General features: G+C 38.0%; 1 protein-coding gene across 1 annotated transcript in view; it reads left to right on the top strand.

Annotated features, from left to right (window-relative positions):
* The window catches only part of etv1 (ETS variant transcription factor 1), a gene marked incomplete in the record, with an annotated part of 46,000 nt that overhangs the window by 17,693 nt on the left and 8,742 nt on the right, over nt 1–19,565 (top strand). Inside the window, 5 exon segments of the mRNA NM_203888.1 lie at nt 3,915–3,923; nt 3,925–3,933; nt 7,690–7,819; nt 10,055–10,243; nt 11,874–12,121. Coding sequence (NP_989219.1) covers nt 3,915–3,923; nt 3,925–3,933; nt 7,690–7,819; nt 10,055–10,243; nt 11,874–12,121 — 585 coding nt within the window.

Below are 19,565 nucleotides of genomic sequence, written 5' to 3'. Positions count from 1 at the left end.
TTATCTTTTTAAATATCTGATATATATTAAAAAAAAAGACTGGTCAGCCTAATTAGTCACATAGTACATTTTTTTAAAGAAACAAGGAATAAACATTACAGCCTGCATAAAACTTATGCAACTGATAAAACTACTTTAATTTATATAAATAGAAAAATGACCACATAATAGGTGAAAGGTGAAAGTGAAAAAGTGATTCTTAAAATCATATCCCTTTCAAAAGGAAATAAAAATTAACTGTAGATGGCAATATATGTACAGGCAAAAGCTATAAAGCTATAAATGTATGGTGATATTGGGACAAGCATACAGTCCCAAGACTAAACATGTTGAGTGATATATGTCCATGTTGGCGACAGTCTGCTGTGGGACACCCTTGTCTGCCATGCCAGCCTGTACCCAGTTTAATTATCTGATAAGGATCACCAGTTATAAATTTCTTTGGCTTTTGGTGAAGAGCTTTGGACAGGTCAGACCTCCTCTACCCTGAGCAGTTAAATGTCTCTAGTCTCTTGCTATCCTACTGTGCAGCTCAAAAAATGATCTTTTGTAGATGGGCACTCTACTTTAATCTAACCCAACTGGAGAATATTAGGAATTATGGAAATTTTAGTTTTGGCAAAACCCACATTGCTTTAGGTTTTTTCTTGGCTGCTTTATAAGCAACTTCCTTGTACTTTACAGTAGCTGGCTTCATTACATTTAGTGGTTTTCGGGTCACAGTTTAATATATGTATCAAGTTAAATATAAAAGTAGGTTACCCACTGCAAGCTAGGCATAACCTACAGTTTCGTCTTGTGACATAATGCCCTTGTTTTAATTATAATGATAAGCAAGCATTACTTTAATATGATCCTTAAGCAGCTCTTTAAATGTCTTCCATTGAATGTTTCTTGCACAGGTCTCTTAGGTTCATTTTTCAGGTCCTTGAATTTGAAGCATATAATAGTTTACGCTTTGTAATGCTTACAGCCTCAGCTTGCACAATTAACTTATCTATGTTTTTTTCTAGTAAGAAAAGAAATAATTTATTTACTCTAATAATAAAAAAAAGAACCTGTCTAATGAGTAAGCAAATCACGTCTCCAAATGTAGTGCTCATATTACAGCTTTCAGTTGCTGATCCCGACCTTGACTTAAGATTCAAGCTGACAAAATCATATTGCGCCTTTGGAGATGACTTAAAACACGCAGTGCTGGAGACCACTATCTGAATGATTGCATTTTGATTGTTGAGTTGTTTTCACACCATGAGTTGGCCTGTAGGTACAGAGCACTGATGGCGTCAAATCTTTCCTTTATAGTTTGTTTATGAGGGTCCTGCTCATGTTTAGTCCTTGTTTTTTCCACAGAGCATGAATGGATGGATAAACTGCTCACTTTGCTTTTCCAGAAAATGTGTTGCATTATTAATGGTAAACTGTAATACAATACAGCCTCTATCTAATGCTTGGCATATTAAGCAAACTGATATTAGATGATTGCAAAATTCTTTAGTACAAAATTATTACCCAAGGATAAAACATCAGTTAAAATACAATGTTGAACTGATTCTGTAAATGGCCCCAGAAAATCTATACATAGTTAAGATTTGTTATACATTATTCAATTAATTTTAAAATAAAAAAGCTGCTTTTCGAGGGTTGCTGCGTGGATGGCATTTCACAACCTTAGTTTGCCCTGGGGCTGTTTTTTATCATCTAAATTATTAGTAAATTCACTATTCTTCTCACACCTCACTAACTGTTCTGCCACCCAACCCAGGCTTAAGCCCTCCATTCCTGCTTCTGCCACATACAGCTCACTTACCCTCCCCTGAACTCCCCCCTTCCCACCTCAATGTCCTCCCCATTCTGTGCCCTCTCTGCCTTTCTGCAGGCTGGTAACTCTACCCTGGAAAGGTGGCAACCGTGTTTCTGGGCTGTCCGAAAGATCATTAACTTGTCTTCAATATTACAATATGTTTACTATCAAGCAATAGTTGATTTAATTAAGTGCTGTTTTAACTTTTTACATGAAGTTAGCAATTTTCTCATAAAGCATCTTCCCGTGTGCCAGAGCCCTTAGGGTGAAGACACACAGAGCTACTAGTAGCAGCTATCTCCTCGATATGACATCCCACCGGCGAAAATGTAAATCGCCGGTGGGATGGCATACGCAGCAGTGCGATCGCCGAAGTTGCCGCCATCCCATCGGCGATTTACATGTTCGCCGGTGGGATGTCATATCGGGGAGATTAGTCGCCCGCAACAAGGGAGATTTGTTGTGGGCGACTAATCTCTCCTTGTACCAGAGCCCTTAAGGATAGCAGTGTAGCAACAAGACTTTTTGATAAAGGGTGTTTGATTTATGGCATTTGTCACATACACAGGGGTTATAAAGATAGTCACAGGGCTCCATCATACAGAAGTCTGTGGAAGCAAAAAAACTTTCAACTCATGTTGAAAAAGCAGTATACTGCCATTTATATCACAGTACACCTTTTTCAGGTACTAATGTTTTGATCCCTTTAACTCTGCATCTCCCGTGGGCACATACTAACTGTCATCTGACATATCTGTGTCTGTAGAGCAGCAGCTGAAACTTTGTGTAGCTTTTCTGCTCATAGAAGATAATTAGAAAGAGGGAGGAGGAGAAGAAGTCTTCAAGCAGTTACTGAAGTGCTCAGTACTACTGTGGTACGGCTACACAAAGTAGGAAAAGATAATGATCACACGGATGTGCATTTTTGTACATTCTAAACAAAATACAAATAGATTAACTGTTTATTTTATAAGTTTTGTTTTTTTAAATCACATGATCACAAGATTAGCAGTTTTACAGCTAATGTTTTACACAAAAAGCTTTCTAAAAGACCGAGATAGAGAAAGTAAGGTCAATCATGGTGGTTTTTTTTTTTTCAGTTTGCATTTTAATAGCAGTTTAGAAATGTTATCGCTAGATTTGTCATAGACATAATTCACATCTTTCTTCGGGCACAGTAAACAAGAGAAATGGTTTAATGGCTCCATAAAAGGCACTCTATGCTGATAGCTGAGATTAGGCCTTTCAGTAATGGATTTTGGTGTGGGGGAGGGGATATGGCTTGGCAGAGGTAAATGTACTGGAAGAGAATCTTTGAGAGGCTCTGATATATGTCAAGTGCTTTCATCTTTGTTGTGTATACAGGAAGACAGCTTGAAACAAAGGCTTGTGACACTGTCCTCTTTCTAGACAAACCTCCTTTGCCCCAGGAATTTAACCAGGTGCTAATTGGGGTTAGTTAAATCAGCAGCTTTCAATGGGTTTATCGCCTACAGGTACATTACCATGAAGCTGTAGTGGCAAATTCAATCATAAAACATGCCTTCATCCCATAAGACAATGGTTAAATACAGTAAGGGTAATGTATAAATGTTGTATTTTTTTTAAAAAATGACGGTAATTTACGTGTATATCATGCCCACAGATCCATCTTCGTGGATGCACTTTGTGCACACGTCCTGATATGTCCATTCATGTGTGGTGTGTGTGTGTAAAGCTGGCCATACACGTGGCGATCTCACGATGTTTCGTACGACCGTCGGTCACACGAAACATCGTCAGATCCGCCACACACCATTCAGGGCTGAATCGGCAGGGTAAGGAGTAGCAAACAAAAAGGATTTCTTACCCTCTGTCTGCCATTCAGCTCTGAAGGTGAGAAATTTTGGTCAGGCGCCTTCTTATGGCGCCCGATTTCAAAATTTTCTAACTGGTCCGATCGGCAAGCCGGACGATTCAGCAGCTTCCTGCGAACGGTCGGCTCGCTGACATGCCATACACGCACCGATTATCGTACGAAACGAGGTTTCGTACGATAATATCGGTGCGTGTATGGCCACCTTAAGCCTCCATATTTGTTTAATTCTCTCTTGGCATATACAAAACATAACAGATCAGCACTGAAAACAGTACTAAGATTCAATTTCTTGGGGTAATTTTTTTCCCCAATAAACTTACCACACTATGTAATGCTTTCAAATCATTTGATTTCCTGTGTACAAGCTGAGACTTGTACACCTTGTCTGCTATTTGCCATCACTTTGTTTCTTTGGTCTATATATGCCCGGGCTGTTAGGGCATTCCCTTATTCTGGTATGTTTTCAAAGGTATTCAAAACATACTTGATTAGCATTACAGAACATAATTTGTTTAATAGCATTTTAATAACGTTATAGAGATTTTGGCAACCTAATAACTATTACATTTTTGTCTACATGCTCCTAGTAGACAAATATTGAAGCAGGGAAACCACTGGAACTAGGTTATTAGGTACCAGTCTTGACCAGAGGTTTATACAACTAACCATGTGCATGACCTAATCAAACTGATCAGACAGATATGACCTGAAGCTATATGGATTGTCCAGTGACTCCATATTTATGCAGCTGGGGTTTAACAGCATCCCTTTTGAAATGACCAGGGCAGTCTTATAACAGCGTAATGATCCTTTTGTGGGCAGGCGTAAAACATATTTTGTGCTGAGACTGTAATTCACTGGTGACCTAACTAGCAGAAAACACTCAAAATCCCCAATAAATGTGGAAAAAAACTCATGTGCAATCTGAATAAGATATAAGTACCAACAAGAACTGCTTCTTGGCAGGGTCGAAGTTAAGAAAGAATGAATTCTTCTAATCTTTCCTTAAGCTATGTCTTTAGATATTGCCTAGGTTTTCAGCATGTTAGGAAGAGCATGTCTAAACGGCAACAAAGACCTTGCTAAAGCTACACATTCTAGCAACCTCTTCTCCGTGTCTCCTGAACTATAATGGCCAAATTCACCACACTCCATAATTGCTTTAGTTATGCTTTCCTACTTATTGCAAATTTCCACCCACCTGTTCTTGTCCCTCATTGTGCTGAGAAAGGTCAGGTGTCAGTACAACGCATGTTCTAGTGAACTTGCTTTCTCTTCCGTTAGTTAAAAAGTTCACAAAAACGTATGTTCTTGGCATTTATTCGCCTCATCTCTGAAGGGTATGGTATCACTTGGCAAGGATCTTAGCCTGTTCATTACAAATAACAGAAACAAAGAAAAGTATTTAGCTCTCATGGTTTGGATAATTTAGTGTGGGCAAAAAAAAAATATTTTTTCTGTGTTGTCTGTTGTAAATGTAAGCAACCAGATAATGTCTGGAAAGTGGTTGTCTTTAATTTTTTATGGCAGTCTTCCTTTTTTTCTCTTTGTCTCCAAGTTTTTTTTTTCTCTGCATTTTTAGTCATTGACCATTGCCTCTCCAGTATTTTATCTCTTTGTACACCCTTGCATATTTTGTTGGCTCTTCATAAATAAATGATTACCTGCTATCATTATGGAATAGAAGGTGATTCAACCTTGTGTGTCACTAAATGGAACTGTACTTTACACTTAAGATGATGCAGCATAGTCCATTCACATTAAAGATTTTTACAATATGCAAGCAAAAATATATGCAGCAGGCAGCAGGCTGGAGCCATGTTCAGTGAATTTAATTTAATTAGCGTTGATCATGACTCCAGATGATGGTGATTTGATAAGGAATAATTTAGTACTTAACAGGCTTTTACACGCACCCACTCCATGTGGTAAGGTAAAGCAAATTGCACAAATTGAATGTGCTGCCTTTTTCTTGTGCAAGTACCAGTGAGATAGAAAGTGCCTTTCAGTAGATACACAAGGACCGGGTAGGAATATAAACTGGCATTTTAAGCAGTGTGCATGTGTGATACTCATGTAACAGAAATATATTTCGTGAGTGAGGAGGGGGTTCATTCAGCTAAGAAGATTTAAAAAATATATGTTAAAAGTAAAATATTTATAAATATAGGGAAAATATTTCTTAACAGAATACCCATGTTTATCTACATGTATTTGTTAGTCGTTCACTTGAATACCAAACTTTTTCCTCTTTTAACAAATGATACAGAATTGTATGGGGGTGTGTTCTTCTGTATAATATATACATAGGAATACTGACCACAGGAAATTAAATTATCAGTTTTCTTGCTGTCCACTGGCCAGTCTGCCAAAATTGACTAAATGATATATAATCTTAATTGATATTTAATAGAGTCCATGTTAAAAGTACTTTTTCATTTCGCATTTATTTAGCTGAGACTTCCTTTGGCATGTACTGGCCAGACTTTGAGACTTTTAGTAAATCGGATTGTTTTGCACCATTTTGGGTGTGCAGGCATGTGTGCAACAGTACAAAGAACGGCGTGAGCAATCACTGCCCAGACACCCAGAAGCCACATGACTGACCTGTTCCTCCCCGATGCACACAGGATGGTTTTGCCACCTGGATCCAGGCATTTACCCCACCATATGCTTCTTCATGCTGCAGCAGATGTCCCTGTAATCGAAGGGAATCCGAGCAGGAAATGAACAATGAACCATGACATCAGCCTTCTTTGTGGCCTTTCAACAGCTACAGGATGATTGCTGATGTTTGTACATGGATGTTTGGGGAGGTGGGGAAAATTGCGTTATGGGGCCCATTTTATCAAGTTCCCATGTGTGGCTTTATTCCCATATTTCCTAAATTATTTAAATTGACCAACTACAGCAGTAAGAGGCAATGCAGAGCACATGCCCTCCCACCTACCTAGCAGAGGAATGCTTGGTATTCTAGTTTTGCCTCTGAATTGGACAAAGCAGAGAAATATAATTGATGACTGCCAAGAGTGCCTTTCCTGTTGGTCAGTACTGTAGTTAACGGTAGGATGTGCTCAGTGTGGATGACACAGTTTTCCGTTACCATCTGATCACAGATCCCCTAAAGCATTAAATCTGTATTCTAAGCACCATGTGACATGTAACCGTCCAACCAATATTTATAATTGCTAATAACATCAAGAATATGATTGCTCAACCCTGACAATGTGATCAGTGCCATTTGGCATCCACTGGTGTAGCAGATGACCTGTGATTCAGCCGTTAAGCTCACAGTTTAAGGAATCTGATTGTCTAGCCCTTTTCCATACTCTAAAGGGGTAGTTCACCTTTAAGTTAACTTCTAGTATGTTATAAAATTTCTGATTCTTAGCAACATTTCATCTGGTCTTCATTTTTAATTTCTTACAGTTTTTGAATTATTTGCCTTCCTCTTCTACATCTTTCCAGCATTCAAATGGGGATCACTGACCTTAGCAGCCAGAAAAAATTTGCATTGTGAAGCTACAATGTTAATTTTTATTAATGTTCTTTCTATTCAGGCCCTCTACTATTCCAATTCCAATCTCTTTCAAACCACTGCCTGGTTGATTGGGTAAATTGGATCATAGCAACCAGATAGCTGTTGAAATTCCAAACTAGAGAGCTGCTGAACAAAAAAACTACATTCAAAACCACAAAAATTAAAAAGTGACAGCCAATTGCAAATTCAGAAAATCTCTACATTACTTACAAAAAGTTAATTTTAAGGTGAACAACCCTTTAATGAAATGGTGGCCTCAAATAGACTCTTGGTGGAATGAACTGCTCAACTAACATATGGCAGCTTTGGAGATCCCATCTGGGTTGTACTACATTGGGTTGTCCTTGTGGTCCTCTCTGATTAGTACACCATGTTTTATTAAATCTGTTAAAAAATCACATTTAGTTAGACATTTGTCATGTAGACTGTAAAATATTTGCATAATTTTTAAATGTTTGTTCTTAATGGGTTTTTTTTCTCTTCTAGTGGCTTTTCATTGTGTCCCATTAAAAATCAAGAAAGAACCACACAGCCCCAGCTCTGAACTCAACACTGCTTGCAGTCAGGAACAGCCATTCAAGTTCAGCTATGGGGAAAAGTGCCTGTACAATGTCAGGTAATGAACCTAGTTTAGCATTTTTGATTTAACATAAAGTGGCATTAAAATCTTATTTAATGAATCCTTGTGGTATAAATTTTAACTTTTAAAATATAGTTTAAGGCTTTTGGGAGAAACTGCATTGTTGCAAACACTACTTGTAATACATGTCACCAGTAATGTTAAACTGCAATATTATGGCAATTTTTGTTTTTGGGAGCACATTTAATGGAGCTTAATTTGTATTTGAGAAGTCCATCTAGACCTCCTCACGTGTAGTAGATATTTAACAGATCTTTACTCTTCCTCAAGTGGGACTGGGCTTAGGCTGATAGCACAGGGAGGGGTTTTTCTTAAGTATAGAAGCCTGAAATCAGGCTTTCTGCCCCCCCCCCCCAATCAATTTGTCAGCGGGAACCATAGTACTGTTCTCTGCCCCAAAATGCACATTAAATTGTTTTCATGTCAACAGGCAGATCCCATTGAAGTCAGGAATGCAGCAAGGGATGCTATCTTGCTGCTGTTTTACCAGTCTGGCTGGGAGAAATGATGAATTATTCCAATCGTATTATTAGGGCAGAGAGATAAAAATATAGGAAAGACGGTTTTGTGGTTTTTTTTTTTTTTTTGCAGTGACTGTGGGAACCCTAAAAGCAAGAGTCATGCCCCACAAATATATAGCCCTTACAATATATGAAACACTGTTCATGTAGACTTCCCTTTCAGGATAATCATTATTTTACAGTCTATTGAGTAGTCATTACTTTCCTTAACCTCCCAGACGTCCTAACGGTAAAGAGCACTGAGTAATTAAACTTTACAGTTAAAGAACTATTTTCTGTATACAGCCTGCAAAGTAACTTCTTAGATTTACTGATTACAAGTATTTGTAGTCGGCCCTTTTGAAAGCAATGCAATTTTTATTTTAGTGATGCTTTAAGTGCTTGGTTTTGGCTCCATTATTGCTACTTTGAATTTTTAATACAGAGAATTTAGAAATAAAGAGCACCTAAGTGGCTGTACAAAGCCATAGATACAGGGAAGAACATGCTAGCATACTGCTGAAATAAATGGAATTGTGGTAAGCGAAAGTTTAGGGCTCAACACTTTAGCAAATGATTGAATAATCAGCAAGGTTGGCTTTAGAAGTAAAGGGGGCTGAGACAAAACAAGCTTTCCAAACCCTGAATAATTATACAATGTCCTACTATTCAATGTATTGGTTTACAGAGGATTCTTGGAATTCATACTTAAATAACGTATGCATATTGGGCAGTACTGTTTCCATTTTATACTGCAGCTATGGGATCTGTTATACAGAAACCTATTATCCAGAAAGCTCCAACATATGGGAAATCCCTCTCCTATACATCCCATTTTAATTGAATAATTATTATTATTATTTTTTTTTTAAATGATTTCCTTTTTCTTTGTAATTATAAAACAGTACTTAGTACTTGATGCCAACTTAGATATAATTAATCCTTGTTGGAGGTAAAGCAATCCTATTGGGTTTATTTAATGTTTAAATGATTTTTAGCAGACTTAAGGTAGGGAGATCCAAATTATTAAAAGACCCCTTATCCAGAATGCATGGGAACTGGGGTTTTCCAGATAACAGGTCCCAAATCTGCTATGTATTATCCCCACTGCTATCATAAGCAAAAGTTCATACTATTTTAGCTTTCTCATGTGTGTTATATACAAACTACCTTCACTGTTTGGGCAGTTTGCATGGCAGTGGGCCCCCCACTTCAAGGTAGCTCTGATAATCAGAAACAAAATAGCAGTTACAGAATATTAATCCAACGGACCCATCTGTGCAGACTCAGCAGATGAATTCCCAATCACCGTCTAAAGAGATTAAGACACCTTTCTAATTTACTCATCTTGTAGTTGCCAGTTTTATAATTTATGAAGCTCTTTTGGGGCCCTGGCTTTTCGTTCCTTTAGATGAAAAATAATGCTTTTCAGCAGAGTGTTTTGAAAAAGCTTTTTAACCTTTGCTTTCTCTACTGTAATGCATTTTTGTTTAGCATAGCCGAGACAGGCTTTTAAAGTGATTTACAATATGCTGTTCATCCAGCACAAGAATGCATTGTGACTTGTAGGTGTACTCACTGCGAGGATCAGGTAACCTTTCTGTTACGTAGTTTTACTATGTAAATATATTTTTCAGTTATGATGTATTAACTTGTTTACAGGGTTTGCTTTTGTCATGTTAATAAGACTTGTTCTTTTGTGTTTTCTTAGTGCCTATGATCAGAAACCACAAGTTGGAATGAGGCCCTCAAACCCACCAACACCTGCAAGTACTCCTGTGTCCCCACTACATCATGCATCACCCAACCCTGCACAGACTCCGAAACCAGACCGGATTTACCCACCGCATATTCCTCCATCCCAACCCATATCAGATAACAGCTATTCCATGGACCATAGGTTTGTGTATATATATTCTACCAGCATCTCAATACCCTTATGTTGTGTCATATGTATTACATAGGCAGCTTACATCCCTTTTTACACCCTATGAAATGTGTAGGTGTGCCATGAATTGGGAAGGTGGGTAGGGACAACCTGACAGACATGATTGCTTGCATGTAGTAAAAGGGATATGATCATTATATATTTTGTATGTCATAGTGGCCACTGGCTACTTTGTATTAGCTAAGCCTCCTTATCTCATTCCATAAAGGAAGTCCTTGTGCACAGAACATTCCTCTTGTAGATTTCTGTTCATGCTTGTATGTAGGAGGTGGCATAACGTTTGCCTCTTTAGATCTACACTTTATAATAAGCTAACCTGTTCCCATTAATTACTGAATTTTAATATAAAATGTACACATTTAAAAAAAATAAAAAATCATAGTTTAAAATATAGTAGGTATGTGCTTATTGCATTATGGCTAACTAGAAACAGCAGGGGAATCTTAGAATAATGCAACTCAAAAGAATGTCAAGCTAAACTTACGTGTTCAGAAGGCAGCACATTGTAATGTAAAACAAGTCTATCTGGAGAAGGTCAGATATTTATTTGTGTTTTTTTTTTCTCCAGATTTTTACAGATGTATGGAAATTAAACTGTTTTTCTTTCAATTTTGCATTGCAAATATGTTGTAGTGCAGCCTAAATGTATCTACTCTGTTATATTGGTTTTAAATCAATTCTGGTATGTAAGTAGAAAAAATCTGTCATTTGTAGCAGCCATATGGGACAATTATCTGGGGTTGCTCCAAGTGTTTCCAAAAGACCTGCCACCTGACAAGCATTTTCAGTTGGTTGCCATAGCAGGCAATGATGTGGGACAGTTTGAAATCCTTAATGTGCCATTGACATTAAGTAAATATTTAATGAAAATAAAATATACTATAAATTAATGTGAAGGAATTGTATATTGCAGTCTATATAAAATGTTTTCAGTGACCACAATGATGCATAAACATCTACCTGTGCTATTCTTGTCTGATTACCAAGGGAAAATGTTGCAACTTGTCCTTCAAATAAGAACAGTGTGTTTACATATAGTATTCTGCGACTGCAAGGAGAGACATGCTGTGGCTTGAAAAGTGATCCAACTTCAGTCTCAGCAATGAGAGCTTATTTTTACTATGGATTCCTTAATATAAACTAGCAGCTTGCTCAGCTTCATAAGCAGTTTTTGTTTTTTTGTATTCCTTGCTTTTTTAGCTCATGGCATGGTGTATTCCCCAACTGTGTTTTTCAGCTGGCAGAGATGCACCAAACCCAGACTCACAGCCTGTTTTAATGGAGACCAGTGAAGAATAGGCCAGGTGTTGCATGAGCCTTAGTGGCACTTGGTTGAGACTATTGTGGACTGTCAGCATCTTGAGCATCACCTGCTGGCTATTAGTAAAATAGAAATTTTTATAAGTGTTTCTTATATGGAAAATATCCTGTTTAGAAGTGTTTTATGTTCATTTTTGTTTTCTGTAAACATTTATTAAAACCAATTGTTATGCACGGTTAGTGCTAAAAGTTAATTTTAAGGTAAACTGAACTACCCAATTAAGAATTCAGTTGAACCTAAAGCATCCATTTTTCACTGCAGATTTCGCCGACAGCTCTCTGAACCGTGCAATTCTTTCCCACCACTGCCTGCAATGCCAAGGGAAGGGCGCCCCATGTATCAGCGGCAGATGTCTGAGCCAAGCATTCAGTTTCCTCCACAAGGATTTAAACAGGAGTACCATGATCCCGTTTATGAACACAACAATATGGTTGGAAATGCACCCAGCCAAGCCTACCCTCCACCTCTTATGATAAAGCAGGAACCTAGAGATTTTGCTTATGACTCAGGTAATTATTCCTACATCATTCTTTATACAGGATAATGTATTTTTTGTGACATTAATATGGGCATCAGGTGCAATAACATCATAGGGGTGACTGACCTTTCAGCAAGTCTTCTATGACAACATGTGTCCATCCGTGTTCATCAGAAACATAATAAAATGTATTTGCTTTAACCACAAACTCTAAAATAATTGTTTTACCTTAAGGCAGAGGTACTCAGGTTTTTGTTTAAGCCCCTTTTTTGAGTTTCAAAATCTGATCTGGGCTCATTACATATTATTTAAGAACATATCCCTTTTTCAGTAATTTCCTGTCCAAGATATTCTTGGAACAGTCAATGAATAAGTATTCGGATCTCAGACTTACTGACATTCAAGATGGGTTTCTAAGTATTTTAAGGAACAGTTAAGCATTTTCTACAAATCTTTCCATAAATGTCCTCCAACCTAAACCACCCTCTATTAAAGCCTTAGACTTAAAGTTTGGAAACCTTTAAGGTGAAGTAGTGAGAAGAAAAAGAAGTAACAAATGCCTGCTTATTTCACAATTACAAATTCCCCACATGTAAAATGTCATCCCTATCTAAAATCCAATAGCATGTAGTGTGTAACTGAATTGTTCAGTGTATAATCAGTGTATTCAGTGTATTGTTCAGTGTATTTCTTTTAGGCAGGTATTTAGGAATGACTCCAAATGTGTGTATATACCATGTGCAATAATGCCTTCTCCCAGCCTTAGGAGAACAAGCATTTGCCTAGTGTTTGAGATAATTGAGCAAAAATATTACCATTTGGATAGTGAACTCAAAATTACCAAACTTAAATCCCTGCAATAAACTATATGTTAATCTTAATACAGACGGTGAATATGGATCTCTTTCAGAATTGATTATGTTCGTAAATCTCTAGGAATATTCAGTTCATAAGATTAAGGAAAATTGTTTGTTTGGAGTAAATAACGAATCTGTTTAATTCTGTTATCAGTCTTCAAACCGAAATTCATGCAAGTTTAATGTGTGGGCATTGGAGAGTGTATTTTTCTTGGCCACAACATCTCCATTTGAGAGAATGCAATCATGCATCCCAAAAAACTCTTGTCAACAAATGTGGTTTGTGAGGGTTCTATTTTCTCTTTGTTTGCCATCTGTCCTTCAGAACAATTTATTACGATTAGCCCGGAGTAGGTAATGCTGTGTTTATACATCATTCACATAGCTTCCATGCCGGTGTAATAATGGGATTTGTGTGCTTTAAAAGTGCATTAAGGCTGATGCCCCACAGAGCGAGTTAGTCGACTGCGATAGATCTCTGCCATCGCAGGCGACTAACCTCTCTGAAATGCCTTTCTGCAGGCAACAATAGGAGACTCTGGTTAAAAGGCCTACAAATCACTTTGGCTTTCCGAAGTCGCACAAAGTTGCCTGCAGGAGGAACAGTAGGAGTTGCCAGTGGAAAGGCATTTTGGACCAGTTAGTCACTCGCAATAGATTCTGCTATCGCGGACAACTAACTGGCTCCATGGGGCATCGGCCTTAATGCACTTTTGAAGCACACATATCCCATGATTACACCAGCATGGAGGCTCTGTGGGGGACCAACCTAAAGGGAAAGGGGTCTAGATAAAGCAAGTTGGGGCTTTTAATTGCTATGTAAAATTATACATAACTTAGTGTATTAGGACACAGCAGCATTCATCTTTAATCTAGTAGCAGTATGGGCCCTCGCTGACTGCCTCCATGATTGATCTCTGTCCGCACATTGATGTAGCCCTCTCCTAACAAACCTGCACCATAACCCATTCTGATCTGATCATTTACCTAGGGGGTAATCGATCAGAGCAGGGCAATTTGGGCCAAAATGTAGGTGGTACAAATGAGTACACTAGTGGATCTTAATGGGTAATGAGCACTTTAACTCTTACCGTTGTGTATTTGTGGAGGTAATAAGGTGCTTAATACTGCAACAGCTATCTTAGCAAAATTGCCTATCTTTGTACCTACCAAAGGTGGATCTGCTGGTAATTATCTGAATTCTTCTCAATTTGGATATTCCAAGTAACTAAAGAGTTCTATGAATTCTAATGTACTATTTTAAAGTATAAGAGTATCTTGATCTTTTTATGCACAATTTTCTATGATCCATTTACAGGGACATAATGTACCCAGTGGGTCATAAGTGTTTATGCAGGTCTTGGAAACCTAAGTTGACCTAATATGTTAGGCGTCCAAGTACTTCATATAATGCTTGAGTTTCAATTATTCTTGTCATGCAAGTGACATCATTAAGCACCAAATACCACTGTAACATTTACAAGGAGAAATTATGATAACTTAAATTTCTTAGTGGTATTGTTTTTAGTTTGTGCAGAAATTTCTTTTATCTATATATTTGAAAACTTTTGCAAGATTGCCTTTGATAACCCTGTAACAACTTCAAAGCGTGACAAACGATACACAATTGATTTCGGTACCTGCTTGTACTAAGGGGATATTGATTTTTTTTACTTTCTTTTGTCTTTATAAATTGCATGGAATTTTTTTTAATTCTGTGGTAATGGCACGTGGTCTTGGTTTTAGAAGCTTTTATTATCCAGTAAATTAATATTATATAAATATCAGTGTTTATAGTGTATAGATAGCCATATTTTTGTTTTTCTAGCACATGATGAGCAAATCTATTTAGAGGGTAGAAAATGCTGAAGAAGGAATATGCATACGTGTATATACTTAATAATTACGATTAAACTTAATATATATAGTATAACGTTCATAAACATCATCCCTATTGACAGTTACAGTAAGTGCAATTGTCTAGTTATTTGATTTGAGAATTGGGAGCACAGTCTGGATTTACTCCTTATGCATTAACAAAGGTCAGATGAACACAAGATACATTTTAAATCTGTAATGGATGTCTGAAGACTGCCTTAAACCAATCATGTAAGCCTTGCTTGTGACTGATTGCTCCCCGGGGGCTGGCTCATGTAAGCTTTGCTTTTACATGAATGGAATCTGTATAGCTTGAAGTTTCATTCATAAAACTGAGGGAAAGTTAGAAAAAAAAAAAAAAAACCTCAGCAGTTCAATATTAGAGAGCTGGAAGGTTTAGTGTTCCATCAGCTGCTCTGCATGCCAGATAACTTGGAGCAGTGATTAATGCACTTCAGCTGTGCCAATACGTTATATGACTCTGCTTTATGGCCTCACTGTGTTCCTAATGTATAGTGAATGAGAAGGCTTCATTCTGAACTGGAAGATAAACAGGAACTGGTTGGTCTGAATTCCATTCAAATGTCATTGTGTTCACAATCTGTTTGAACAGCTTTCAGACTGGAAAGGGTTTGCTGGTGGAGTACATTTTTAAAGAGAAATCATCACAAAGGAAATGCGGCCAATACACAGTTACGCTAAATTTTTCAGGGGGGGGGGAAACAGACTGGGCCGTTTGTACCATGAGCGCTTTTTCATGTAAACTTTCACTTCCTAAAAATCCTTTATGCTGTAAAACAATTTTTTAAATGTATTCCTTAACATCTCTAGTACAGAACTAGAACAGAGCCATATGAAATGCCAGTGGGTTTTAAATCTTGCTCAGGCACTATACATATAGCCTCAAACTATGCCCCAAGAATGAGGACAGGACACCATGGCGTAACAGTCGAGGAAGTAGACTGTGAGGTCACGGGGGGGGGGGCGAGTGGAACAGAGGGGCCCGTGCCGGTGGGGGGGGGGGTCTGCTTCCTCCATTGCTGCATATAAATCTCCACTCCATGGCGGATGGGGAGCAGGTTTTTATGTGTGAGTTGGTGGGGAAAACACTGCCTGTCTAGCTCCAGCATTGCACAGTTTCTCTGTGAATTAGGTTCAGTTTCTCTGTGAATTAGGTTTAGTTTCTCTGTGAATTAGGTTCATTTTTAAATGCAATCCTTGAAATCCCTTGTTTTACTATCTTAACTATCTGTTCAAACCATAGGATTATTATAGTTTACTGCCCACTGACACTGATGCTTCCACCTTGTTTTGGTGTGACATTCCTGTGAAATGGGGCTAATCAGACGACAGTACTGAAGTACAGATTCTGGTGTGAATCTGCATTGCCACAACAGCAGTAAATATGTTAAATGAAGCCTAGCCACAAATCGGGAAGGTAATCTAGCATCTACTTGCTAACTAAGAAAGGCAAGTTCACTACAAGAATCCAAATTCTTCCCTGTACTTTTGATTTCTACAAAGCAAATCAATCGGGTTTTTGCAGATTTTTGGACTTTATCTACATAACAAGGAAATTAAGGTGCAATGAAAACCAGATGCATGTAACTGATAGTTCAGCAGAAGTTTTATATGACCTCCTATAGTTGTGGTTAAAAATTTAGAAGCCAAAAGAGGGACTTGATCTTGGTCCCAGCCACACTGAGGGCATGATAAGGCAAAGAGTTTGGAAGTACAGTCCTAGTTGCAAGGTTCTGAAAAGTGGGCATATGTCATAGTTGGTACAGCCAAGTCTATATTTTTTTTAAAAAACTAAAACGGTGGAGACTCTAAATTTTGATTCCTGTTGTACGTATAGATTGGAGGAAAAGGAGAGAGTTGAGACAATCTGTCCAATTTTAGGGACAACTATAGGAAGTAATTTAACAACCAATGGCAGATGCCTGAAATAGTTTGCCAGAATAGGTAGGAGGAAACATAGTAGGGAAATTTAGGAGGGATAGACACACGTTTTTTTTTCTGAACATGTGGAAATGCCATTAATGGTCTGACATGTTTCAGAAAGGAAATGGAAAGACCAGATGGCTCAGTAAGCTCATATCTGCCGTCATAGCCTAGGTTTTTATGTAAGCTCTATTTCACAGCACAGAGTAAGGTGCTAGTCTCTAGTGAAATAAGTTACACAGGAGCCAGTTTATTTTTGCAATTTGGCTTCTTTATAAACTCAAAGGTATGTCAGATTGAATAAGAATGAGTCTGCACAGGGCCTATTGTTCCTTTAATTCCAGTGCCTACTGTTTTCTTATTTAATCTTTACATGTATAACAGCATGTGGTATAGTATGCACAAAGCACTTTGCATTCTAGAATTTGCTAGTAGAACTGGTTGTGCCATATTTTACATAGATAACATTGTTTAATTCGGTATTATTATAAACATTAAGGGCTCTGGCACACGGGGAGATTAGTTGCCCGCGACAAAACTCCCTGTTCGCGGGCGACTAATCCCCCCCCCGAGTTGCCTTCCCCTGCCATCCCACCGGCGAGAATGTAAGTCGCCGGTGGGATTGGCACACGCGGCGCGATTTCCCGAAATTTCGGGAAATCGCGCCGCCGCGTGTGCCATCCCGCCGGCGACTTACATGTTCGCCGGTGGGATGGCGGGTCGTGACAACTCGGGGAGATTAGTCGCCCGCGAACAGGGAGTTTTGTCGCAGGCGACTAATCTCCCCGTGTGCCAGAGCCCTTAGGGGATGATTTTAAACGGTCGACGAAGAATAGAGATAGTGGAGATAGTAGTTCCTGCTCTTATAGGCATTAAAGGCAAGTTTTTAAGACTACATCAAACTATGCCTACCCAGTTTTAATGTTTCCAAAGATGTAAAGGTAAACCCATATAGGGAGAGTAGTTTACTCTCCGGATCTCCTGTGTCCCTTCTTCATAATGTAATTCTCTTTAATGCAATAACAGTTTGCATTTTCAGGCTACTGCTTGTGTTTTTTCTCTGTTGGGATGGCTTTCAACGGTGTATCAATTAGCAGGAAACTTTCTTTGATACACTATAAAGCATTTTATAATTCCCTAGTACCCTCATCTTCTATTCCATAGGTTTATTCCAATGTTTGTTCAATTATCAAGCTTTCTTCTTTTTTTTTTTTTTTTTTTTTGTCTGAGCAAGTGAACAATGTATGCAGATCTTTGGACATGCAATGTATTTAACCATATAGCTGAGAAGCTGTTGAATAAGTGGCTAGTGATGAAAGCAATTCAATGTAATTCATTTTATATCAGATATGAAAGTGGAATGGAGATACTCTTAAAATTGCATTTACTTTGCTTTAGTCATGTCTTAATTATAAGAGAATATACAATTAGCCTGCAACGTCTGCTAATTGTTTGCTTTGAAGTAACCCTGTTTAACCAGCGCAAATAGTTCTGTGTTTTGCATCAACATTTAGTACAGTTTGAAACTGTAAATGCTAAATTTCATTGATGTGACTTGTTATTAGATAAGGTAGAAATGGAAGCAGCAGGCAATTTAATTAGCTGCAATTTTTCTGGGCAAGTCATTACTTTGATGAACTTCAGAGCAATGTTTATGGCTCCTAATTAACCATGTTAGTCATTTGATTGAATAATCACTTTGGAAATGTTTCTGCAATTTGATTAGGGCCTGACCCAATCTGATAGCCATAAATTAACGGGTAGATCTTTTGAGTAACGGAGGGACGCAGGGTAATTTACAAGGACTTGCATCTTCCATGCAATGTCTTCAAAGATCAAGAGGTTGCTATTATACAAACCTTTGAAATAGTCACCAGTAGTTTTTTTTTTTTTTTTAACATTATAATACGGATATTTGAGGGATTTACCAGATTGTTACCTTAGATTTCAGTTATGGAAATAGTTTTTTTGTTAATTTTGTATATTTACAAAATAGCAATACAAATCTTAAAGGCAACATTCCCAATTTCAAGGAGTTTCAAAAGCTACATCAGACTTGGTTAAATGAAAATTGTGATGTGGGTTGGCTGGTATTGTACTTGTAAAGATAACGGATGCCGGTGTTATTAATGGGGAATATAATGGGTATAGAAAGGCGAATATTGTGACATTACCTGCCCAGAGATTTTTATTCAACCTACGTTTGGCAAAAGCAATGTAGGTAGAGAGCACAGCCTTCATGGCCAGGTTAGCATATGTTTGAGGAGCTTCATTGGACTGCAAAAGCAGCTTGAACTAATTGCTTAATCAGCTTCTGTTTGCATCAGGCAAGGATAACTGGGGGGGGGGGGGGGGGGGGGGTTTGTGTGGCCAGGTTCCTATAAATACCTGCACACCTCAATAACTTTCCAGGAAGTGGGACATTTCCGTTTTCACAAGACTCTTTGATTATTTTTTAAATTGTTGCTTGTTAGACAGTTATCTCAAAAACTAGCCAACCTCTACCAACATGAAAACAGCACAACTTCCGATAACAGAGCAACAAGGTGGCATTAAACAAAACAAACCGTATTCTCCAACTCTCAATACTGAAGTTGGATATACATGACCTGTTATGTCCCTTTGACCAGAGATTGGGTGGTTAGATCTTTAGCCAATTAGGTAACTAGTTTGCCAGTACAATCTCTGGTCTGATCTTTGGTAGTTATTAGATCAGTCAAGTAACCCAACGACAAATTTTAAATGTTGGTACACATTGGGCAGAATTTCCATCTTCCCATTCATCGAACAATTTAT

Source organism: Xenopus tropicalis, chromosome 6 (assembly GCF_000004195.4).
Source record: "Xenopus tropicalis strain Nigerian chromosome 6, UCB_Xtro_10.0, whole genome shotgun sequence".
Classification (NCBI taxonomy): domain Eukaryota; kingdom Metazoa; phylum Chordata; class Amphibia; order Anura; family Pipidae; genus Xenopus; species Xenopus tropicalis.
Note: the sequence above shows the minus strand (reverse complement) of the source record. Positions and strands in the feature narration are given on the sequence as shown.